Source organism: Lemur catta, chromosome 3, assembly GCF_020740605.2.
Source record: "Lemur catta isolate mLemCat1 chromosome 3, mLemCat1.pri, whole genome shotgun sequence".
Classification (NCBI taxonomy): Eukaryota; Metazoa; Chordata; class Mammalia; order Primates; family Lemuridae; genus Lemur; species Lemur catta.
In genome coordinates this window covers 31,931,146-31,957,424 of record NC_059130.1, presented here as the reverse complement: position 1 = coordinate 31,957,424, position 26,279 = coordinate 31,931,146, and the positions used below count along the sequence as shown (strand labels likewise).

Sequence of the window (26,279 nt, the reverse complement as noted above, 5' to 3'; positions counted from 1 at the left end):
TTGTTTATCTTTGTTGTTGTTGCATTTGCTTTTGAAGTCTTAGTCATAATTGTTTTTCTAGATCAAGGTCTAGAAGAGTTTTTCTAGGTTTTCTTCTAAAATTTGTATGGTTTTAGTTCTTACATTTAAGTCTTTAATCTATCTTAATTTAATTTTTATATATGGTGAGAAATAGAGATCTCATTCTTCTGTATGTGGCTATCCAATTTTCCCAGCACCATTTATTGTATAAGATGTTCTTTTCCCCGTGTGTTTTTGCCTACTGTGTTGAAGATCAGTTGGTTCTAGGTATATTGCTTCATTTCTGGGTTCTCTATTCTGTTTAATTGACCTATGTGTTACTTTTATACCAGTACCATGATATTTTGGTTAGTATAGCCTTTTAGTATAATTTGAAATCAAATAACGTGATACTTGCAGTTTTGTTCATATTGCTAATGATTGCTTTGGTTATTTGAGCCCTTTTTTGGATCCATGTAAATTTTAGGATTGTTTTTCTAATTCTATGAAAAATAATGTTGGTATTTTGATAGTAATTGCATAAAATCTGTATAATTCTTTGGGCAGTATGGTCATTTTTACAATATTAATTGTTCTAATGCATGATCATGGTATGTTTTTCCAATTGTTTATGTCATCTACAATTTATTTCACCGGTGTTTTGTAGTTTTTCTTGTAGAGATCTCTCACTTCCTTCATTAAATATATTCCTAGGTATTTTATTATTTTTTTTAACTATTGTAAATGTGATTGAGTTATTGACTTGATTTTCAACTTTGTCATTACTGGTGTATAGAAATGCTACTAATTTGTGTGCATTGGTTTTGTAACCTGAGACATTACGGAGTCTTTTGGAGTAGTCTTTAGGGTTTTTTATGTATAAGATCTTATTATCAGGAAATAGGTACACTTTGACTTTCTCTTTTCCAATTTGGATGTCTTTTATTTCTTTATCTTGCCTGATTGCTCTGGCTAAGACTTCCATTATTATGTTGAATAGAAGTGGTGAAACTGAGTACAATTTTCTTCTTCCGGTTCTTAGGAGGAATGATTTCAACTTTTCCTCATTCATATAATGTTGGCTGTGGGACTGTCATACATGGCTTTTATTAGTTTGAGGTTTGTTCCTTGTATGCCTAGTTTGTTGATGATTTTTATCATGAAGAGATGCTGGATTTTATCAAATGTTTTTTCTGCATCTATTGAGATGATCATATGGTCTTTGTTTTTAATTCTCTTTGTATTGTGAATTATATTTATTACTTTCATATGTTGAAGCAACCTTGCACCCATGGGATGAAACCCACTTGATCATGATGAATTATCTTTTTGATATACTGTTGGATTCAGTATGCTAGAATTGTGTTGAGGGTTTTTGTGTCTACATTCATCAGGTATATAGCTCTGTAGTTTTTTTTTTTTTGTTGTGTCCTTTTCTCCCTTTGGTTTCAGGGTAATACTGGCTTTGTAGAATGAGTTAGAGAGAATTCCCTCCTTCTCAATCTTTTGGAATAGGTTCAGTGGGATTGGCAATCAGCTCTTTTTTGTATATCTGGTAGAATTCAGCTGTTAATCTGTCTAATACTGGGGTTCCTTTTTGGTAGAGACTTTTTATTACTGATTCAATGTTGCTACTTGTTATTGGTCTGTTCAGGATTTCTATTTCTTTTTGATTCAAGCTTTTGGGGTTGTATGTTTTCAGGAACTTATCTTTTTTTTCTAGATTTTTTGTTTGTGTGCATGAAGGTGTTCATAGTAGTCTCATATCATCTTTTGTATTTATGTGGTGTCAGTTGGAATATATCCTTTTTCATTTCTGATTGAGCTTATTTTAATTCTCTTCCTTCTGGTCTTGGTTAATTTAGCTAGTGGTCTATCAATTTTGTTTATCTTTTCAAAGAACCAAGTTTTTGTTTCAATTATCCTTTGTCTTGCTGGTGTGTGTATATGTATGTGTGAACTTTGTCTAGTTCAGTGTGATCTTTCTTATTTATTTTCTTCTGCTATCTTTGGATTGGGTTTGGTCTTGTTTTTCTAGATATGACTTTAGGTTGTTAATTTGTGATCTTTCTGTATTTTTGAGTAAGCATTTAGTGCTATAAACTTGCCTCTTAGCACACTGCTTTTTCTGTATCCCAGAGATTTTGGTAACTTATGTCACTATTATCATTCATTTAATAAAATTTTTAAATTTTCATATTGATTTCATTGTTAAGAAAAAGGTCATTTGGGGCACGTTGCTTAATTTCCATATATTTGTAAATTTTTGAGATTTCTCCTTGGAATTGATTTCCAGTTTTATTCTGCTGTTGTCAGAGAAGATACTTGACGTGATTTTCATTCTTTTATTGAGATTTGCTTTGTGGCCTACTGTATGTTCTGTCTTGAAAAATTTTCTGTGTGCTGATGAGAAAATTGTATATTCTGCAGTTTGGGGGCAGAATGTTCTGTAAATGTCTGTGAGGTCCATTTATTCTAGAGTCCAATTTCAGTTCAGTGTTTCTTTGGTGACTTTCTGCCTCAATGATCTCTCTAGTGCTATCAGTGGAGTGTTGGAGTCCCCACTATTATTGTACTGCTATCTATCTCTTTTCTTAGGTCTGCTAGCATTGGTTTTATGAATCTGGGAGTTCTGGCTTTACATGTATATATATTTAGGATTTTTATATCCCTTTTTCATTGTATTATGACTTTCTTTGTCTTTTTTTCTGTTATTGACTTAACATCTGTTTTACTGGACGTTAAGAACAGCTACTCCTGCTTGCTTTGGGTCTCCATTTGCATGGAAAATTTTTCCTACCCCTTTACCTTGAGTTTATGAGACTCTTTATGAGCTAAATGGGTTTCTTAGAGACCACAGATATTTGAGTTGTGTTTTTTTATTCATTTTGCCAATATATATCTTTTAAGTGGGGGCATTTAAACCATTTACATTCAATGTTAATGTTGATATGTGAGATATTGTTCCAGTCATCACGTTGATTGCTACCTAGTTACTTTGTATTCTACATTGTTATTGTTTTCTAAGGCCTTTGCATTTTATACTTTTGAGTGTTTTTATACTGGTGAGTACCAACCTTTTGTTTTGATGTTTAGAACATCTGTAAGCATTTCTTGTAGGGCCAATTTAGTGGTGACAGACTCCCTTATTGTTTGTTTTTTTGGGGAAAGACTTTATTTCTTCTTCATTTATGAAACTTACTTTTTCAGGATACAAAATTTTTGGTTGACAATTGTTCTGTTTAAGAAGACTAATGATATGATCGCAATCCCTTCTGGACTATAAGGTTTCCGCTGAGAACTCTGCTGTTAGTCTGAAAGGTTTTCTTATAAGTTATTTGAGGTTTTTGTCTTGCTGCTTTTAAGATTCTTTCCTTCACATTGACTTTAGATAGTCTGATGATAACTGTATTCCTTGGTGATGTCCTTTTTGCAATCAATATCTCAGGAGTTTGTTGAGTTTCTTGTGTGTGGAAGTCTAAATCTCTAGCCAGACCAGGGAAATTTTCCTTAATTATTCCCTCAAATAGGACTTTTAAAACTTTTTTCCTTTTCTTCTTTCCCTCAGGAATACCTATGATTCTTAGGTTTGGGCAGTTTTTATAATCCTATATTTCACAAAGAATTTGTTCATTTCTTTTAATTTTTTTATCTGATTGTGTTAATTCATAAGACTTGTCTTCAAATTCTGAAATTCTCTTCTCAGCTTGGTCTATTCTGTTGTCTGAGTTCTCAACTTCATTTTGTAATTACATCAATGTGTCTTTCATTTCCAGAAGTTATGTTTGTTTGTTTGTTTTAAAATATCTATTTCTCTAGTAAATTTTTTATTAATGTCCTCAATTATATTTCTGGTTTCTTTGTGTTGGTTTTCAGCTTTCTCTTGGATTTCATTGAGCTTCCTTACAATCCATATTAAGAATCCTTTATCTGTCATTTCAGAATTTTCCTTTTGGTAGGGATCCATTGATTGAGACCTAGTGTGATCCTTTGGTGGTGTCAAAACAGTCTGTTCATACTGCCAGCATTGCTATACTGGTTCCTTCTCATCTGGAGAAAATGTCACTTCTTATCTTTTGGTTTACTTTCATTTAGATGTTTTTTTAAATTTATTTATATTATTCTATTTCCCCCCTTGATGGCATGTCTGTAATGTATGTTGTGCTTGTTTATTTAGTTTTGATTTTGGATACTTTCAGGGATCTAAGGCTCTTTGTGTGTTCCTTGATTATAGATTTTTTTGTGGTGTCTTTTTCAGATGTTGGTTGTAGTAGGGAGGTACTGGGTGCAGTTCAAGCACGTGGCCAGTAGGTGGTGCATATGTGTAAGAGCCCGCTGCAGCAGGAGATGCGGGGGCAGGGGTGGGGGTGGGGGTATGTGCTTGGACTCAGTTTGTTCAGGTAGTGGTATGGTCTGTGGGATGCCCAATGTCCTTTGCTCCCTGCTCATCCCCGTAGAAGGGGACAAAGCTGGGTGGAGCTGGGCTGCCAAGCTTGCCCTCATACATCCCAATGATAGGCAGAAATACCAGCCCTGACAAGAGTGGCAGAGAAGCTTGTGTTGAATTGCACTGCTGTCTCTGTCAGGGGCTGGGGTATGGAGGGAAGGGACTCCACTTCTTCCACAGCCTGGATAGGTAGAAATGCGATCCATCTCCCTCACACTACTGTCCGGGGGCTCATGACTTTCAGTTCAGATACACACTGACATTTTCCTATAGGCTATAATGTTGCTGAGGGCCACAGAAAACACCTCTCCCACAGATATCCACCCAGATGGCCTTAGGGCAAAACTTCTCTCTACCTGAAATTGGAAGCTCTGAGGCTCACCTGTACTCCACTGTAGGAAGCTGCAGCTCCTTAAAGAGGGGAGGCTCCACCCTCCATTCAAGCTGGGGTGTGGTGGGCATGCTATCAGTTGGAGTGCAGACACTCTTAAGCTTCCTGGAATGATGGTCCCTCTGCCTGCCCTGCCCCCTGCCAAGGGAACAACCATGGCTGCATCAGCAGCAGTGAGGGGAGTGAGGAGAAGTCCATGAATGGAAGAGAGTATAGGCAGCCTGTGCTCAATGTTAAAGCTCCAGTAATCCTGCAGTTCCCCAGGGAACCGCTGGTCCCAGGAGGCTGCTGTAGTCCAAGTGGGTGCTGTGGAAAGTTTGCTGGGGATCTAGTGATGTGGATACTCGAGGACTGAAATTTCCTATGCAGGGAAGCTGCAAAAACACTGCCTCTCTGTGTAGGGAGGGAAATGGGCTGCATTCTGCATTCAAAACCAGGTGCTGCAAGCATACTGGGAGTGGGGGTGCAGTCCCCTGCCAAAAGCCCAGGACTGGTCACACCCTGGGCCACCTGCAACAAACCCTTGTGGGAGCAGCCATTGCTATGTCCACAGCAGTGGTGGGTGCTGGGAGGAGAATTCCCGGTTTCCATGTCCCTTCCTGGGTCCTGGTGCTGCTTGTGTTTTGGGGTAGAACCCCTAGAGACTTTGTTCTGCACCTGAGTTTCCACTGAGAGGGGTGCAGACAGCTTAGGATCACAGCAGGTAGCTCTCAAGTGAAGAAGGGCACATGCTCTGGTTTCCTTTGTCCCAAAGGGCACTTCTGCTTGCTGCACATCTCCTAGGGGAAGCCTGTCCTGTGGGTTAGAACTCCAGGGACCCTATTGCTCCTTTGGGTCCCTTTGGACCTATGTGGTTGCCACAGTCTTGGTTGCTGGGGAATGTTTGTGTTTGTGTGGGATACAGTGATATGGAGACAGAAGGGCTGAGACTCCTTGAACGGAATAGAGATCCACAATGGGTGCATAAGTGGTATGGTACCTGCCACCTTGGCTTGGGTTTATGGGGAAGGGAAGTGACTCTGCACATGCTGACAGCCTAGTGCTCTGCCCTTAAGAAGTTTCCAGTTTGCCAACTGCAGCAGTCCTTGGGCTCATGAGGGTAGAGGGGCTCTCGGACAATTCAGAAGCCAGTAGTCTGCCTTGGGGTGAGGTGAGAAAAAATAAACACCTCCACCTACCATTTCCATGGCACTCCAAATTCCTTGGGGATCAATCTCTGCCAAAATGTTGTTTCTTCTTTTTCTACTTCCCAAGTTCTTCCCATGGGTTCTCTGGCAGGTTCTGGCACTCTTCCCTCAGTATTCCACTTGAGCTATGCTTATTCACGTGCAACTTTTTCTTCTTTCTGGGGAGAACTGGCGATCTATGTCTCCAGTCAGCCATCTTGAAAAAAAAGTGCTCTCCTTAAAATAAAAAATGAGTGTCTGCCATAAAAAGTAGAACTTTGGAAATAAGAAAAGAAAAAGAAACACACAGCATTAAGATTATAAAGAAGAAAGAATGGCATTAAAGATAACATAAAATTTTACATAGAAACAAAAAGAATGTAAAAACAAATTATAAGAGGAAGTTAAGGAAGTGAATGGATACAAGTTTATATATTTAACAGCTGCATTATTATATAACAGCAGCAGTTGATAGAAAATGTAATAAAAAGATACCATTTGAAGTATCAACAAAATAAGGAACTATATGAGATCTGTTACATCTAAATATAGTCCTTTATAAAACTGTGTTGGAAGATATCCAACACCTAAATAAATCAATCCATATGCTTGATCAGTAAATGGAATGGCTCAGTAACATACATATGCCAATCATCTACAAATCCACCTATTACTTCAATGCAATTCCAATCAAAATACCATTTTGGGTAGGGAGGATTGGAATACGTAACAGGGAGGGCCAAGAATAAGACATTTTTAAAGAGAAGATTAAAATGATGAGGCTTGTCATATTATATATCAAAGGTTATTATAAAGCAATATATGTAACAAAATACCAATGGGAAAGAACAAGCTTATGAAAGCCAAGAAATAGATAGATGTAATGTGGAAGTCTGACATATGGGAGAATAGATACAGCAGATTACTTGGGAAAAGATGGACAGAGCTGTTATAATACGTGTGTGGGGAAAAGTGGATTATTCAATCAATAGTGTTGGAATTTCAGTTTAAAATCATTAATTCAATAAAATTATAAACCATAAATGAAAAAACTTATGAATTCAACTGTATAATATTTCTATTCAACAAATGGTATCATTAAAAAATGAAAATATAAGATACATAGTGAGAGTTTGTATTAACATATATATCTGACATTATTATTTATAATATAAAGAGTTCCTACAATTAATAAGAAAGAGGTGAACAACTAAATGAGGATATGTATATGTATGTCTATGTGTGTGTGCTCAAATTCATTTATAAGCAGAGAAATGCAAACCAAAATAATAGCATATTATTTACACAACAAGCAAATAGCAACTAATATGACCACACAGAATGTAAGAAATGACGTGCATTGATACAAGCATATGCACTGTTGATGGTAAACAGATTTTGGAAAACAATTTGGCGGCATCTAGTAAAGTTGAAGATGCAAATACTCTAAATATTAAAGGTTCATGCCTAATGAATGATGAAAGTTTGTCTTATTTATAGAAGACAGCCATGATTTTCTTTTCAAGCTGCAGCTAGATACATTGATGATTGATGATACATTGATGAATGATTCTCAAAAACATAATGTTGAGTGAATAAGCAAGCTGTAAAATAACACCTAAAATATGATTATATTTGCATAGACAGAACTAAGCAGACAGAACTAAACAGACAAAACTAAATAATATACTATTTTTGACTGTGTATACATGTGCTTACTAGAATAATAAACACAAAATTTAGGTTAGTGGCAATATGTAATATGGGAGGAAATAATTGTATTGGGAGGAACATAGAATGGGCTTCCAAGTTATTGATAATATTCTATTTCTTAAGTGGGGTTACAGGTTCATGTGAATGAGAGATGAAAAAGTGGAGACAGAAATAGAGATAAAAATGTAAGCTACTCTTGTAAGAGGATAAGGAAGGGGAGAAAAAGGAAGTCTGGTAGCCTTAAAGCAACAATAAGTAGAGGGAGAATATGCATTTTAAGATGGATATACTAGAGCATATTTATAACCTGAATAGGTAGACTAAGTAGAGAGGAAGTATTTGAGGATATATAAATAAGTAGGGCACCTGAAGAAGCACTATCTCTGCATGAGATGAAGCAAATAGCTTCAGGGCATCAAAGGAATTTGTCTTAGATGGCAAGAATGAGTGAAACAAAGTGAAGGAGGTAAACACGAGTGTAGCTACAGATTAGTCTATCCTTGGGTCACTATCTGATTCTTAAAATTAGCTAATTCATCCATCCATTCAATTATTTATTCATTTGGTTGCATATTCATTCATCAAATGCTTATTGAGGGTCTGCTTTTTAAAATCACCTTTTTAAAATTTAGACTTTCAGAGTCAATACATAGACTCACCTCTATTCTGTTTTTGTGCCAGATATACCTGTGTCTTATCAGGTTTTATTTTTTTTAAATTTCAAGTCTGTTTTCAAATTCTATTTCCTTTCCATATTCACTGCTACCATTATATTAGATATTTAACACTTTGTGTCTGTTTTACACATCTTCTTGTGAGAGAAGAAAAAAAATCTTATGTGTTGTATATATATGTCTTTTCCCCCTGGCTTTACTCATTTGGAGGTTAATATTAGGTCAAATTTCAGTTTTTAAAAGAGGGGTAAAAGAAACAAAAGTCTCCCTCCATTTATATTTCCCACCCAGTATGTGAGGGACTTTTCCACGCCCCTGTCTCTCCAAGGGTAGCTCATATGTGCTCATTAATACAGCTTTCGTGTAGCAGGAAAGGTTGTCCTCAAATCTTTTTGTGACTCCAGCCCCTTGGGGACATCTGCTCCTGGGACCACTAAAGCCTGTGAAATCTCATGAGAGCCCCTCACTCCTGCTACCACCACTAATGGCTGTGTGATCCCTCGGATCCTTCTGAAGAAGTTCTGCTGCCCTGTGTTGGGCAGCTGCTGGATGAATCTTTTGTAACACACTTCAGGTTTGCGCTGTGCTATCACTAAGCTGTTCTGAAGCTGTTTTAATGAAGAGAGGCGAAAATCCTCCTGCCTTTGAACCACAATTTTGTTAGCATGATTCCTTTTGTCTCTTAACCTTCCCCTGTCTCAGCAAACACTTTGTAATATAGAGTCTTTCACCCTTTGGGCAGAAAGGAAAACCAAGTATATCTTTCCATCTGACTTCTAGCCTGACTTAAAAATGTAGTTTCCTGTAGTGTGGTGATCTCATGAAAGGTAAGTGTAGCAATAAACATTCCTCTAATTAGCCACATGGGGCATAGAGTTGCTTTCCCCTTCCCTAGGCACTGGGGGAGAATTCCTCAGAAGAAAGCCTTTCTCCCACTTAGCTATTGCCTGAGAAGCTAAGAGTTGTGGTTGTGGTTGCAACCTTCCTACTTGTTGGGCTGCACAGAAGTGAAAATGAAGACATTTGGAAAAGAGGAGGTGGCCCTCTTGGTTTCTGGAAGAGGTGGGTATGGGATGAGGGGCGAGCTCTGTATTTGGTGGTATGAGTGAGTGGCTTTGCTTGCTGTGTATTGGGGAAGATTCTCGCAGAACCATATTAATAATATAAGTCTGTTGGACTTAAATGAAGGGAGATTTGTGGAAACTTTGTTGAGGTTGTAAAAGCACATGAGGTGGAGGAAAAGACCATAACTCAGGGAAGAGGAGCTTTGGGAAGTTTGTGTCTTAAGACTAGAGCTAGTCATAAGATAACAAACACCTGGATAAATTATCTATTAAGTTTTGTCTGGGCCACTAGCTCTATGACTTCTTTTACCTCTACTAATTTCTGGGTTAAATCCTAAACGTGGATGCTTGCATTTATATTCAGTGGAGTCAGAAAAAGTTCTTAAGAATAAAAGAATGCCGGTATCACAAGTGGAGCTTACTAGTTGATATTCTGGGCTATCCATTCCTCCAGAAAACATAAAAATGCTGTTAGGTATAATTTTTTATACCTACATCAAATCACCTTCCTTCTTAAAAAATTAAATTCCTAAAGACCTGCCAATTTTTCTTTTTTCTAGGTTTCAATTTTTTAATTCCAAAAAAAAAAAAAAAAACCTGGACATAAAGCATAATGCTAGTTTCCCTTTTTATCTCCTTACTGCCTCTGAAAAAGTAACACAGAATGATTATAAGATTATTTTCTGTCAAACCAGAAAAGAATATTGGGCATAATAAAATCAAAAGAAATTGGGATGTCAAAATGATTTTAAAATCTCATACACATTTATATTGTGTGTCATGCTTAGAAGCACTTATTTGATTTGCAACCCTATAGAGAACTACTAGAAGGTTTTCAGACAGAGGATTGGCAGCTTTGCATTTAAGAAAGATTATTCTACTAGTTAAATGGAGAATGAATTGTAGAAAGATGAGTCTGAAAACAATAAGCTTAGATAAGAGTAATTAAGGTAAGAAATGATCATAGCATGAATTATTTTTGCTTGTAAACCTCTATTTTTTAGGTAGTTTTTTCTAAAAGAAAAACAAAGGGGAATTTTGTCCTTAATATGTCTTGTGTTTTCACATAGGTTTAAGATTCTGCTGTGTCTACAAAAAGCAAGAAAAAAATCTTTGGTTGCCATATGCCAACCTGACTTCCTATTTGCATAAAGCCTCCTGTAGTGTGGTTTCAGAATAATTTTATCTATTTATTGTATCCATTGGTACTTCACAATTATCTGATTCTTTTGGTAGATATCAGTAGCTTTCTCCACTTAGTGGTCCCATCTCCCATAACCTCACTATCAAATAAAGGGAAGTCTCAGAATTCTGCCATGCAAACATTTATTGGCAACATGCACCAAAAAAACCCCACTAATCAAACCTGTTCATGGAAGTCCCAACTCTCTATCCTTTGGGCTTTCTGATTAGTAGAATGAATGAAAGCTTTTATCAAAGACAAAAGATAACAGCATTCTCACCAGTAGAAAGCTAACTTTTTAGTGAGATTAGGTGCTGAATCTCCTGTGAAGGAAGAAACACAGGAATGAGTGGATTAAGTGCCTATGAAGGAAGAAACACAGGAGTGAGTGGATCAAGTGCCTGTCGCACCCCTGCAAGCTTTATAGTGTGTTTGGCTCATGATATTGTTATATCCCTCCAAGCAAGGGATTAGGTCTGTTTCCAGTCAATCAACATATCTTAACCATCTGGTTTTTCATAAAAAAAAAAAATCTGTATGCCAGTGGTTCTCAACTGGCATGATTTTTTGCCCACTTCTCTCCTGCAGGGCCATTTGGCAACTTCTAGAGCCATTTTGGCTGTCACGACTGGGGCAGGGGTTTGTGCTGCTGACATCTAGTGGGTACAGACCAGGGGTGCTGCTGAACATTCTGTAATGTAAGAACAGCCTTCTCCTCTTCCCCCAGCAAAGAATTATCATCGGTGAGTGTTGTAGGGGGTGAAGGGCACGTCTCAAATCATGATTGGGATATAGCAAAGTCATAACATGTAACCAAAATGTTTGTACCCCTATAATTTCCTGAAAAAAAATCTTAAACTGCAAAAAAAGAAAAAAAGAATTATCTGGCCCACAATGTCAATGGTGCTGAAGGGGAGAAAAACTACTTTGTGCTAATTAATAAACTCTACAGTGTAGATACAGAGAAGAATATTTGAAGCTATCACCAAACTTGCCTCTGGAAGTGAACTGGGTTTGCTTTTGTTTGTTTGTTTGTTTTTAATTTCTTCCCACCCCCTCCCTTTAGCTTTTATTTATTTATTTATTTTTAAAATTATTTTTATTCAGCATATCACAGGGGTACAAATGTTTAGGTTACATATATTGCCTATGCCCCACTTGCATCAGAGCTTCAAGCAGACTGTTGATTAAAGTCTTTCAAATGTTACCAAACTACTCCTAGACTGTGATTTTTAGATCACTGTACCTCACTATTAACTAGCTCTGTTTAGAGTGTAAATTTTAACATGCACACACAGATATATTACATGGGTCTAGGCTGTTGTGTTTTAAAGTAAATTATATTCAATAAATATTTGTTTTTCTCTTTTTATTCAAATGTTAATAATGAGACAGACTAAGCAAAACCAGTTACCTACACTTTAGTTTTTAATATGCCCACTTTAAAATGGTCTTATTTTTATATTCACAGAAGGGATCATTTTGTCACAACTCATTGTGTGTCCCCAATATTTTATCTCAAAAAAGTAAAAAGTCTCCTTACTTAAATTGTTTCTAATTTACTATTACAACAAACATACCACTTAATATTAATATTGTTGTGCATCTTTTTTTTTATATTTAAAATATTTTCCCTAGCCTACCTGGTGAAAGGCAGCCTACACGTCTTAAGGCTCTCGATAAAAAATGTCAAACTACCATTCAGGAGAGTTTGCACCAATTTATATGTCTAAAGAGAAAACTGTTGGCTTATCTAACAGAATAGTTGACAACATAGGATACTATAATTACTAAAAACCATTTGCAAATTTGACAGGATCACTTCATAATTTATAAGACAACTCAGATAGCATATTTTATTTAATAACTTAATTTCAGGGCTATTCAGCTGTTTGAAAAGGAAGCTTTTATTTGTTCTTTGAATGAACTTAGAATTTTTGGCTGTTTGTTTTTTTATCAGCCAACAAGAGAAACCCCTGAAAATACGGATCTGGAGAATCAGACAGTGGTGAGTGAGTTTTATTTCTCTGATTTCCCTCAATTTGAAAATGGCAGCCTCTTCTACTTTATTCCTTTGCTCCTTATTTACATGTTTATTGTTGTTGGAAATTTCATGATCTTCTATGCTGTCCAGCTGGACACCCATCTCCACGATCCCATGTACTACTTTATCAGCATCTTCTCCTTTCTGGAGATTTGGGACACCACAGCGACCATCCCCAAGATGCTTTCCAACCTGATCAGTGAACAGAAGACCATTTCTTTCCTTGGTTGCCTCTTGCAGATATATTTTTTCCACTCACTGGGGGTCTCAGAAGGCCTAATCCTCACAGTCATGGCCATTGATAGGTATGTCGCCATCTGCAATCCCCTCCGCTATGCAATCATTATGACACCTCGGCTGTGCATCCAGCTCTCCACTGGCTCTTGCATCTGTGGCTTCCTTATGTTACTACCAGACATTGTGTGGATTTCTACTCTTCCCTTCTGTGGCCCCAACCAGATCAACCAACTCTTCTGTGACTTTGAACCTGTGCTGCGTTTGGCCTGTACAGACATGTCTATGATTCTGGTTGAAGATGTGATCCATGCTATTTCCATCCTAGCCTCTGTCTCTACCATCACCCTTTCCTATTTAAGAATCATCATCGTGATCCTGAGGATTCCCTCTGGTCAGAGCCATCAGAAGGCATTCTCCACTTGTGCAGCCCACGTTACAATTTTCTTGCTGTTTTTTGGCAGTGAGGCACTCATGTACCTACGCTTCTCTGTCACCTTCCCCCCACAACTGGACAAGGCCATTGCTTTTATGTTTGCTGTCCTTGCCCCACTTTTCAACCCAATAATCTACAGTCTGAGAAATAAAGACATGAAAGATGCCATCAAGAAAATCCTCTGTTCTCAAAAAATGTTCAATGTCTCTGAGAGCTAATAGAGTTTGTACACATCTATTCAAAGAAATCTTGTCATCTCCATCAGCTTAAAATAATAACAAGTCGGTTTCCAAAATTATTGTGCACATTTTTTTTTTCACGTTGCTGATTTGGTGTACTTTCCAGTTTTCTAATGTGAGAACTGTTACTTGATCTGATAGAGGAAGTCTTCTGCAGATTTACTATCTATCATTAAAAGATTATAATGGAATATTTTCTTCACTTCGTAACTCCAAATAATGTGGTATCGTCTTCTCTAAATCAATAGAGAATACTGGCCTAAACAACAATTGTATTTATTACTTGCACATTTAAATGTTTGCCTTATATACACTTTCATTCTAAATGTACAATATCCTTAGGTCATTTATTAATTTTTTCATTTTAAGAACATTAATGAGATGCAAAGCAGTGAGGTGATTTTGGCTTGAGAAAGAAGCCTGACTCCCTAACATGTAGCCAAGAGACCTTTTAACACTCCTTAGGTTGTCTTTTGATATGTTACAATGATAATGCAGCGCATATGATCACTGACTTTGCAATGTTGATGTAATGCTGTCATTATTAACCCTTTTTTGGGTTAATCTCACATTGTTTGGAAGATTTCAAACATTCTTGGGTGCTTGAAGATTAAATAGATATCTAATAGGTAGGCTTGGGACCAAAAAACTTAAATACACAAATTATACGAAGATACACAGTAACATCTTGGTATTTTATTATGTTAATATCATTACTATTAAAAAGGTTCCATGTCATGTTATGTGTCATACCTCAACATCTTGGCTCTCATTGTTTCTTTTGCTTTGGAATGTTCCTCTCTTCCTTCTTCTCTGCTTTGGAACTTATATTCACCATTAAAAAGTTCATACACATTTCATCATCTGGGATAAATGTTCGTGCCTTCCTCTCACAAAACTGCAGTAGCAGTTTTAGAGGCTGAGTGAATTGAACTAGAAAAAGAATTTTGCTCAGCTTCTGCGGAAAGAAAAGCAAGGACATAGGGCAGCTGTCAGTGGGATCATAAAGACCAGGAGGCCAGTGAGTGGTGTGGGGAGAAGAGAAAGGGTCGAAAATGGAAACATCAGTAGTATTGGACAAAAAAATAAATAAAGCCTCAATGAGCTGAGGTCAGGCAGGTAGATAAGTCCTTGGACACACTTGGGAGCGCTGAAGTGGAAGAAAGAACTTACTCTCAACCCCAGGTCCACTCTAGACCCTGTTCTCTCCCCTGCCTTAGGGACCCAGTCCTACCTTTTGTCCCTTCTTCCTCTTGTATCCTCAAATCCTCCCGTCCATTAAGATGAGCTTTTTAATACCCATGACAAAAAAAATTTACATCAAGAAAATTGTATATAAGTTTCTTTGGTTATAAAATTTAAATTTGAGGTAAACATTCAGGAACTCACATCTTCTTTAATCTTTGAATTCTTACTTAAAGATCTTAGTATTCTATTTACAAATCTAATAGATTTTATCATTCAGTTTTACAGATGTTTAAGAAATATTTGGTCTGATTCAAAACTTGGCAAATAAGTCCCTTTAAACTACATATAAATATGATACACATAATTGACTACCTCAATTTTTTAACTTAATAAACAAAGCTTACTCAGGTTTCAAAAAAAACCTTTATAATCTAAAAAGAAAATTATAAATATGGCTACTCCTAAATCTTTTTAAAAGTTTCAATATTGTGATTGATGATGTAAGATTTCATTTAAAAATAGCAAGCTTAATATCTTGATTAAATGTGTGAATTTTATTAATTATACATTTTATGTAAAAAAGTTGATTTATAAGAAAAAAGTCTAAATTAATTGCTAAATTACAAATTTAAAATTAGAATTACAAAGTCCACCTCATTTTTTAATAGGTCAAATTATCCTAAATAATACAAATACAAAAATCCTAAATATATATGAGTTTCTTATGCAAAATATGAATAATAAGTTTTGAGTCTCTTAAATATTTGTGTAGATAGCCCCAAATCTTACTAAGTTTAAAAGATGCTAAACCACTGAGAAAATAATAATGTGCCCTACTTCTTTACCCATGCAACAAATATTTCCTGAGGCCACTATGCCAGGCACCGTTTTAGATGCTTGAGATACAACAGACAAAAAAATTCCCTGCCCTTCCTTATGCATCTTACCTTCCCTCATTTGTAAGATATTTTAAAACTACATATTAAAAATATGCAAAACAGATTAACAATTTCATGAAGCCATGTGTTTTGTGAGAAATAGAAAAGAAAATATGCCAGAATAAAATAATTCAGAATGGTAGAGAGATCATAATTATAATAGATTAGTCAAGTTAAAACTCACTTAGAAGGTCCCACTTGAACAAAGATTTGAAGAGAATGAAAAAGTTTGCCATGTGGGTACAAGAGGGGAGAATAATCCAGGCAACAGTGAAAGCTGGTGAACAAGCCCTAAGGTCGGGTATTTGGATTGTTTAAGGAATCGTGGAGTCCGCTGTGGTGGAAATGCAGTGAGGGATGGTCCAGAAACCCAGAAGATGAGTTCAGGGAAACAAAAGACAGGAGCATCATATAGGACTTTGAAGGCCATTGCAAGATTTGAACCTTTCTAATTTACTCTGAGAATTTGGGGAATCATCGGAGAGTTTGGAGCAGAGGAGAGATGTTATCTGATTTAGAGTTTAACATAATCATGCTTGCGTCTGTGTTGAGAAGACGCTGAAGGGAGGTAAGGGTGGAAGCTATGGTCCTTAGGGGGGTATTGCAATACTCCTGGAGAGAAAGGATGGTGGCTCAGATCAGGATAGAGCAATGCGGATGGAGAAACGTGGTCCAATTCTATGTATAGTTTGACAGCAAGGGCCAACAGAATTTCCTGACAGACTGAAATGTGCCAGAAAGCGGGCAGTCAAGGATGTCCGTCTGGAATGATGGAGTTGCCATTAACTGAGACAGAGAAGACTGCCAGATGAAGGTGTTGGGAGGAGGGATATCAGGAGCTCAGTTGTGCATATTTTAAGTTTAACTGACTATTAGAGATTCATTAAAAATATTGATTAGGCTGTTACATGAGTCAGATACTCAGGAGTGAAGGCAGGGAGGGAGATATATGTTCAAATCATCAGCATATAATAAGTATTTAAAGCCATGTCACTGGATGTGGCTACTAAAGGTCTGAGTTTTAGGGCATGACAACATTATAGATTTGTGGAAAACAGAAGAGATCAGATAATATGACCTGGAAGGAGTGAACAATAAGATAGAAAGAAAACCAAGTGTCCTGAAAGCCAAGTGAATAAAATACGTCAAGAAGGAAGAAGTGATCGACTTTGTCACATTCTGCTAGCAGTCAGGTAAGATAGGAACTGAGAATTGATCATTGAGTATAGCCATCTGGAGGTCACTATCAAATTTAGCAGGAGAAGTTTCCTGGAGTAGTGGAGGCAAAAGCCTGGCTAGAGTAATTTAACAGAAGAAGATCAAAGAAAAATTAGAAATTCCAGTTAGAAACAACTTTTTCGTAGAATTTTACTACCAATAAGAGCAGAGAATTTGAGTAAGAAAAAGCAAATTGGATCACTAAATACTATGTTGACTGTGATTCACAATAACAAATATATTTTAAATCATAATTTAGGACACATATATATACACATTTACCCATTCTTTTCCATATTTGTAACAGAAAAGCATTTTTACAAAAAAATACCTACACTTATTCTATGTTATATTTTGATTGTTTTCTATTGGGTTTTGCTCAATTCAATTTTATTAAAATATTTTTGGAATTTATTTCACCACTCTCTAATGATTTGTGAACCTCAATTTATAAACAAAATGAAATTAGGTCTTCAACTCTGTTTACCTTTGGATACAAATCTAACACATAGTTTCTATTTTTAACTTTGTATTTATCTATAGTTTCTAATATATTTATAATAAACTATTGCATTGTATTAAAAGCCAAGTTTTATTTTAAAAATATAATTTAAATGTGATGAAGATATGTACTCTCTGACAGTGCTAATAGGATATCAAAATGGTGTAATCCTTTCTAGAGAAATTTAGCAATGTGAGTCAAAAAATTATTAAGCATGAATATCCATTTAGCTGTAAGGGACAGAAAAGACATCTTTGGAGAAGTAGCATTTAAGAAGACTGAGAAAAAACAAGGACAGAAAAATACATAACATAAATCACTTGTGCAAATGGTCTGAAGCTAGAAACAGCTGAACCAAATGCAGGTGAGTGCAGATGAGAAACAGTGAATAAGCCCTGAGATGAAAGCTAGGGGCAATACATGCAGAATGTTATATAGGTCATGCTATGAGATAATGGAGTTTAATGAAGCCCACAAGTGAAGACATTAAAGAGATTTAAGTAAGACATTATACATTCCTGGCATGGCACGGATAATAGATTGAACTGGAACAAAAGTGAAGTTGGAAAGGATGATCTAAGACTGTGGTCCCCAACCCCTGGGCTACGAATCAGTACTGGTCTGTGGCCTGTTAGGAACTGAGCCACATAACAAGAGGTGAGCAGCAGGCCAATGAACCTTCATCTGTATTTATAGCGTCTCCCTTGGCTCTCATCACTGTGTAAGCTCTGCTTCCTGTCAGATCAGTGTCAGGATTAGATTCTCATAGGAGCGGCTGGGCGTGGTGGCTCATGCCTGTAATCCTAGCACTCTGGGAGGCCAAGGCAGGAGGATCACTCGAGGTCAGGAGTTCAAGACCAGCCTGAGCAAGAGTGAGACCCTAGTCTCTACTAAAAAATAAATAAATAAATAACGTAGAAAGAAATTAGTTGGACAACTAAGTATATAGAAAAAATTAGCTGGGCGTGGTGGTGCTCGCCTGTAGTTCCAGCTACTGGGGAAAAGGATTGCTTGAGCCCAGAAGTTTGAAGTTGCTGTGAGCTAGGCTGACACCATGGCACTCTAGCCCGGGCAACAGAGTGAGACTCTGTGACCAAAAAAAAAAAAAGAAAGAAAGAAAAAAAAAAAGATTCTAATAGGAGTGTGAATCCTACTGTAAACTGTGCATGCGAGGGATGTAGGTTGCACGTCTTATGAGATCTGAGGTGGAGCTGAGGCACTGATGCTAGGGAGGGGGAACAGCTGCAAATACAGGTTTATCATTAGCAGAGGTTTGACTGCATAATAAATGTAATACGCTTGAATCATCCTGCAGCTATCTCTCCGCGTCCTGCCACACCCTGGTCCGTGGAAAAAGTGTCTTCCATGAAACCAGTTCCTGGTAGCACAAAGGTTGGGGACCACTGATTTAAGAGACCTTAGCAGTTATCTTTTGCTATGGGAAAAGCCACCCCCGAAATTAATGGCTTAATGCAATCTATTTGTATGTCTTATAATTTCATGGATTGACAGTTTGGGCTGGAACCAAATGTGTGGTTTTTCCAGCTCCAGCTTACTCATGTCTCCAGGGTCAGCAACTGATTGACTAGAGCTGGCTAAACTAGGACAACGTTAGCTAGGACAATTATACCTTAGTTCATGTAGTCTTTTACCTTCCAGAAGCCTGGTCTGAGTTTGATCATGCAATGACTGGTTAGGGTGTTGAGATAGAGTGTAAGTGTGCAAGGACTCTCAAGAAGTAGGGTCAGAACTGCCACACAATCTCTCCTGCTACATTGTATTGGCCAAATCAAGTTATAGGAGGCCTTAGGAGGAGGGAGAGAGATTCCACCTTTTGATGGGAAGAGCTGTTAATTCACCTACAAGGAGCATGGATACAAGAAAGAGTTAAGATTGTAATATTTTCTTTGCAATATACAGGTTATTTGTATCCTCACATTATGCTAAAATCTACATTGGAACCACTGGAACTAATCATGCACCTGTGGGCTAAGGTAGTGGAGAAGCGGTCTATATTTAGAACTGTGATAAAGGACTACCCTGAGCTAAGTAAACAAATTATCTAGCGTTGCCTTTTGCATAGTCAATAATGTTACTGCAATGCATTGTGTCTTCCTTGGGAAAACTGAACAGGCCTTGAAATATTTAACTCTTTCAGAAGGTATGGAAGTAAAAAAAAAAATTAAATCTCTAATTCTCTTGGAAGCAATTCTTCTTAAGAATGAATATTCATCTAATCTCTTGATTCTGAGAAAATCTATCAAATGAAGCCCATACTTAGTAAGACTCTTGGAGTTTCTGACATTATGTAGAACTAATGAGGAAATATCAGAAGAGAAGGTTTGTATTAATTAAGCTATGGGGAAATAGAATTGCTGCATTTCCCTAGTTATCAGGGGAAATACACCAGTAGAGAAATCCCCCTAAGAAATCTTTAGAAACAAATATAATAGGCTTTCCTGTAGAACTGAAGGGATTTAAAGTACATAAACTCAGGAAAGGCAAGGAATCTCACTGTGGCATCTAGAGGTAAGGGGAGAATGCACATAAGTCCAAGATGTGGACTTGTTATATGCCAAGGAGGCAGTGAATTGGCTAGTACGTAGAAGGAAAAGGACACTTAGCTACTGCTCCTTCTGTTGACTTAAATAACAATATTTGGGAATATATTTGAGACTGCATGAGTGGAAGAATGGAGTTATTCTCAGGGGGAAGGAGAAATACACGATTAAAAATCAGTGATGATGTTGTATTTTTTCTGGAGCATGACAGGTTGAATGATTAAGATTTTTTCACTGGTAATGGTATTGTTCTTCAGCTTTCACATTCTTGGACTTTTTAAAATTAATTATGATGCAGAGGACACATTTCTCATAGTGATCTCTAATCCCAGCCAAATGAATATAAACCAGCAAGATCATTAATAAAGAAATGTCAGATGTATCAGAGGAACCTATTATTGAAAATCTTATCCTAGGTTATTGACAAACAGAACACAATCTCTACCCAAGATCAATATTTTATTCTTACCGTCCTTTCTCCCAGTCTCCATCCAGTCTACAACAGATAAACTTCTAATGGGCATATTAATCTCTTGAGAATAGAACATGGATTTTGCCAAAATATAGGAACCCTGAGTCTACTAAAACGATGAGCACCATCACTTTGTGGAAATAACTATGGATGCTAGAAACACAATAAGACAATAACTCTGACTGCTTTAGGGGTCCAAAAAGTCTCAATTCTCTGCAATTAGTAGTACTCATCTCTACACTGATTTAGAAATGGAGACGGTACGTAAACCTTTTCTACCCCTTTTCTTAATCCCTTAGTGTGGAGGGGTCAGGGGCTCAATAGAGTTGAGAAAGAGCATTGAGATAGCAGGTATTGGAGAAGAAATTAAAACTACAAAGAGCCAGAATGAAAGTGAACAGGGAAGTCTTGAATTGCTTATTGTGATAATATGAGCAAAGGCTAAAACCAGAGTATATGCCACTTCCCTCTGTTCCATGTTTCCCCAAGGACTGGTGGACCCGTCCAGGGTCAAGTGGATCGTGGAGACTTGGGAGTTGTCTCATGGTGAGGGAGCCCCAAACAAAGGGCTGTAGCAGTTTGAGGCATCCTGAGGGGAGGGAAGGAAGAAAGCTAGGAGTAGAAAAGTACTGGGCTGAGTCAGAGCAAGGCAGCATGTCTTCAAGGTTTTCCCTTCGTCCCCCAGTAAGTAACCCGCTGCAGAGGTACTTGAAGAGGACCTGGCCAAAGTCTTCAGAGAAAGAGACCTCAGATGAAGACTTTAGGGCTAGGAATATAAATATGCAAACAGCATGACCATCAGGGGGACCTGAGTCTTTGGACCACAATCCCCCTCAGAGACTTGGTCCTGCAGCAGCTTTCCCCATGAAGTTGCCAGAGGTGTAGGGATCATCTGTCGGGATTTGGTCACAAGTTTTCTGGGGCAGAGATAAGGAGTGAAGAACTGAGAGGAAATGCAGACTGGAGTAAATAGCTGTTTTTTCTCCAGGACTTCTGAGGCTGCACAGGGCAGCCAAGGTCCACCCAAGCTTCCTTAGCTTTTTCCCAACCCCTTTTCAGTCTTTTCCCTCTATTTGGACTCTAATCTGATCCACAAGCTAATCTCAGTCGGGGACTCAGGAGAAAAAAAAAAGGACCAAAAGGTCTCCCTCAGAACAGAAAGTGTATATAAACAATCTGCTAGCATCCTCCTGGAATGCCCATGGCTTTTTCTAGCCCTTCCTCAGACCCACTGGCATGGCTGGAGAAGAGCCCTATGGAATCCATTTGAACTTCCCAAGGCCCAGTGGCAAAGTGCCCTACAAGATCCTCAGACTCTTGCAAACCATCCTATACCAACCCTCTAGAATGCCCACAGACAACTCTAGCACCTTCCAGTGGTACCTCATGGGATCATCATGGTTTTTGCTCTTGCAGAATGACATCATTTTAAATTGGTTATCCTGCTCACTGCCCCAATTTGTTAGGACCTCAGCTGCTATGAGAGTGTGGAGAGAGAGAGAGAGACAGAGAGAAAGAGAGAGATAATGCCTTGAGCTAAGCTACCAGGAGTAGCCAATTAAAGCTACCAGAAGCCAAAATGAAAGTAACAGTAAATCCTTTAATCATTACTGTGATACTATGAGCAAGAGGCTAAAACTGGAAAAAGTGTTGATTCTCCCCAATTTCATTTCTCCCATGAAATGGAGGTGCAGAGTCAGGGGATCAGCGTAGATGCAGGCAGGGTTTGTCTCACTGTATAGATGCAGTGCCTAGCACCATGTCACCACCACCAAAATGAAGATAAAGAACAAGTCCACTCCTTTCAGCCTCCTTCCCGAAATTTCCTAATTGTGTCCTTCAAAATCGACACCACCTCCCACCCATCCTCCCACCCCATTATCTGTTTCTGATCCTGTGCTTTCACCTGTTCCAGAAGGTCACATAAATGAAATCATACAGCATGTTGCCTTTGACCTCAAAATCTCTAATGTATTTGGGATTCATCCATGTTTTATATACCAGTAGTTTATTCATTCTTATTTCTGAGTAGTATTCTATTATATGGCTGTATCAGTTGGATGCCATTTTGGTTCTTACCAGTTTTATGAATAAAGCTACCATAAGTATTTGATTACTGGTTTTGGAGTGAACATAAGCTTTCATTTCTCTTGAGTAAACGCCTAGGAGTGGGATTGCTGGATCAATACCAATCATATGTTTAACTTTATAAGAAATAGGTAAACTTTTTCCCACAGTGGCTATATAACATTTTTCATTCTCACCAGCAATGTATATGAGATCCAGGTGCTCCACATTCTGCCTAGGAATTAGTATTATCATGTGTTCTGTTTCTTTCTATAAAAAATGTAGTAGCATTTTTATAGATGTATAGCAGTTATGTATCTCATTGTGGTTTTAACTTACACTTCCCTAATGACCAGCAGTGTTGATGTTGAACATATTTTTTATGAACTAATTTGACATCTACATGTCCTTTTGGTGAACTGTCTGTTCAAATTCTTTGCTAATTTCTAAAATGTGTGTTGTTTACTTTCTTATTGTTGAATTTTGGGTTTTTATGTATTTTGGATATGTTTTTTGTCAGATATGTGTTTTGCAAATATTTTCTCCCAGTATGGCTTTTCTATTTCTTCTCTTAACATTTTAGTTTGTACAGTAAAACTTTTCAATTTTAGTGAAGTTCAATTTATCAATTGTTATTGCTTTTATGGATCATGCTTTTGGTATTATAACTGCTAAACTTGTCTAACTAAAAGTCATAGAGTTGTTCTTTTTTGTTTTCTTCTAGATGGTTTAAAGGGTTTTTTGTTTTACATTTTTATCTATGATTCACTTTGTGTTCATTTTTTATATGGTGCAACATTTTTAATCATATTTATGTCCACTTGTTCAAGTACCATTTGCTAAAGTATTTTCTTTTCTCTGTTGCATTGCCTGGCCATGTTCATGGGTATCTATTTCTATACTCTCTATTTGGTTCCATTTTTATGTTTCTATTCTTTTGACAATACTTCACTATCTTGATTTCTTTAGCTGTACTGGGAGTCTTGACATCACTTAGGGTGATTCTTTCAGTTTCTCCTTTTCAAACTGTTGCCTTGTCCTTTTCCTTTTTCCTTTGGCTTTTCATATAAATTTCTGAATCCTCCTGTCAATAACTCTGAAACAAAAACAAGAAAAAATCTACTGGAATTTTGATTAAGGTTGCATTGAGTAGTCACCTTGTGGAGAAGTGGCATTTTTACATTATTGAATCTTCCTATTCGTGAGCACAGTATCTTTCCACTTAACTGTGATTGTTAATTTCTCTCATCAGCATTTTAAAATTTACAGCACATGCATTCTGCAATATATTTTGTTAGATTTATGGCTATTCATTTTGATGTTGTTGTATCATACTGTTTGTAAATTTTACTTTCCAGTTGTTCATTCTTAGTATATGAAATATATATAGCAATTGATTTTTATATGTTGGCCTTTTGGCCTCTAACCTTCTTTCACTGCCTCACATTATCTCAGCCTGTAATCCATTCTACGCAATGTAACCAGAGTCACCTCTCAAAATCCAAAGCTTTGTCAAATACAGTTACTCCTCTGTTTAAAACTCTTTGGTGGATCCTTATTTCTGGCAGGGGAAATCTCATCCCTACACAAAACTTACTAGTACCTTCAAGATAAAATTTTTGCTGATCTCTCCAGCTTCATCTATTGCATTATCTTCATACTGTCCCCACTACACACACACACACACACACACACACACACACACACACACACACACGTCTGTACTCCACCCAGAGGCAATAAGTTTAATTCTTGGAATGTAACAGTTTACCTTTGGTTTCTGAATCATTGCACAGGTTATGCTTTCTTCCTGGAACATACTTTCATAGCTGCAAGCTTTTTACCAGCCTCCCTTCTGCATATGTCCTTCAGATTTTCGGAAAGAAATAATTTACCCCCAAACAATCTTTCCCAAGCCTAGAATTGTTGTCCTCTGAACTTAACTCTCATTGCCCCTGTACCCTGCACCATAATTTCCTGTCTTCCCAGACACCATTATCTACATAGTAGTAGCAAAAAGAGTTTTTGTTCTCCATAAGAGTGTTTCAATGTATCAGTCACTGTTCTCAACAGTCTATCTGCATCAACTGATATAATTCTGACAAAAACTTTGCAAGTTAAGTTTCATTTTCTCCATTTTATGCATGAGGAAACTGAGATGTAGAGCGGTTACACAAGTGCCCCAAACTTACAGAATTCAGACATTTTAGAGCCATGATTCAGACCCATGTAGTCTATATCCAAGTCTCACATCCTTAAATACTATCCAATTTTACTTCTCTGTGCTGTGCTGCTTGTGTATTAATAATGTGCTCAATAAATCGTTCATGTTTGCTATGCTAATAGATTAATGTAAGTAAATTACTTTCTCTTTGAACAATGTTTACATTAAACTGGACTTCAAATTATATCAAGGTTTTCTTGATAGGTTTTGGTTCTCTTTTGCTTGTTTTTATTTTTATTTTGTTTTGTCTTGTTTTATTTTCATGCTTTATGTTCAATCTCTCTTCTTTAGCTAGTACTTTCCATGGAGAAAAGCCAAAAGAATTTTTCTTATCAGTTTCCACTCTACATCAACAAATTTAAGGCCTTACTTTGTGACTATTAATACTCAAACCATTATTCCTTGCCAACCCACCTTATAATGTAGCAAACACCTGTTTCTATTAGGTCCTCAGAATGAGTTGTCCATCTTTTGTTTCTTAGTCAATTCTTCAACAATAACCAGCTTTGAGTCAGTGGGACCAACAAACTAATTTTGTGGCATCCAGTTTCATTAACTCAGAATTCTATCTTTAAAATAATAAGATTATTGAGAAATTTGTGAACTGACTATTGGATTGATGGACTTTCTCATAAACTTCTTTAGCAACATATTTTATACTCTGCATAACATTAGAGAGCTAGTAAACATGAATGTTTCAGCAGTCTGCTGCTAAGGGAAAAAAGTTGAAACTAACTTGGAAAAGATTATTTCCAAAGTGAAACAGTTAAGAGAACTACTAAAGGATGAAATACACATGTGTGTGTGTGTGTGTGTGTGTGTGTGTGTGTGTGTGTGTGCATATGTATGCATACTCATGTGCCAGATGTTCCATGAACAACAAATAAATCAATGACAAGAGTTCTCTGTAGAGCAATAGCATTTTTCTGTTTGTAATACTCCTATTTTGTGAAAATCTGAGAGCTTACCATGTGTAATAACAGTCAGTATGTCCGAATTCTTGGTAGGCTCCTGATTTTCTAGAAACTGTTAAAGGCATATTTTTCAAACCTAGTCAATATAAACCAGTTCCTGATAGAATTTGTTCTAGATATATATTTTTTTCTGTAATGAGAGCTTTGAAAATACCAAAATGTGCCAAATATTTTTCATTGGCTCCATCTATGTTTCAAACCTCATTTTAATGTGTGAAGTCAGATATCATTTCTCAATAAAATTACATAAGGTTTGAAAGTAATTTAATTATGAATAAGTTTTAAAATAGAACAGGAAAAATATTTACTGAGAAAGTCCTGACATACAGCTTAAGCAAGTGTTCTTACTTGATTTTATGAGTAGTTCATTTTTAAATGGTTCTATAGTGCCCCCAAATAGATTGTATTTTTCAAACTTCCTTTGTGTTCTATAATAAATATTTCTCCTTGACAGATTTGCAATCTGTCTGTTAGACTAGCTTTCTGAATTCCCTGTAGAGTAAAACCAGAGTGCAACTGAAGAGTTTCTTTGCACTACTTTTAG

The 26,279-nt window shown here is 36.9% G+C and overlaps 1 protein-coding gene across 1 annotated transcript; it reads left to right on the top strand.

Annotated features, from left to right (window-relative positions):
* The first annotated feature begins 5,931 nt into the window (after window positions 1-5,931).
* Window positions 5,932-13,570, top strand: LOC123634808 (olfactory receptor 6K3-like). The gene is made up of 2 exons (XM_045546525.1): window positions 5,932-5,988; window positions 12,599-13,570. The coding sequence occupies exons 1-2, from the start codon at window positions 5,932-5,934 to the stop codon at window positions 13,568-13,570; spliced, it is 1,029 nt and encodes a 342-aa protein (XP_045402481.1).
* Window positions 13,571-26,279: the final 12,709 nt, after the last annotated feature.

Bases quoted from the DNA above. Each gene is read 5' to 3' on its own strand.
- LOC123634808 (XM_045546525.1), top strand. From the start codon at position 5,932: ATGAGGGTAGAGGGGCTCTCGGACAATTCAGAAGCCAGTAGTCTGCCT. The intron at 5,989-12,598 runs GTGAGAAAAAAT...TTTTTTTATCAG, and splicing joins GTAGTCTGCCTTGGGGTGAG to CCAACAAGAGAAACCCCTGA.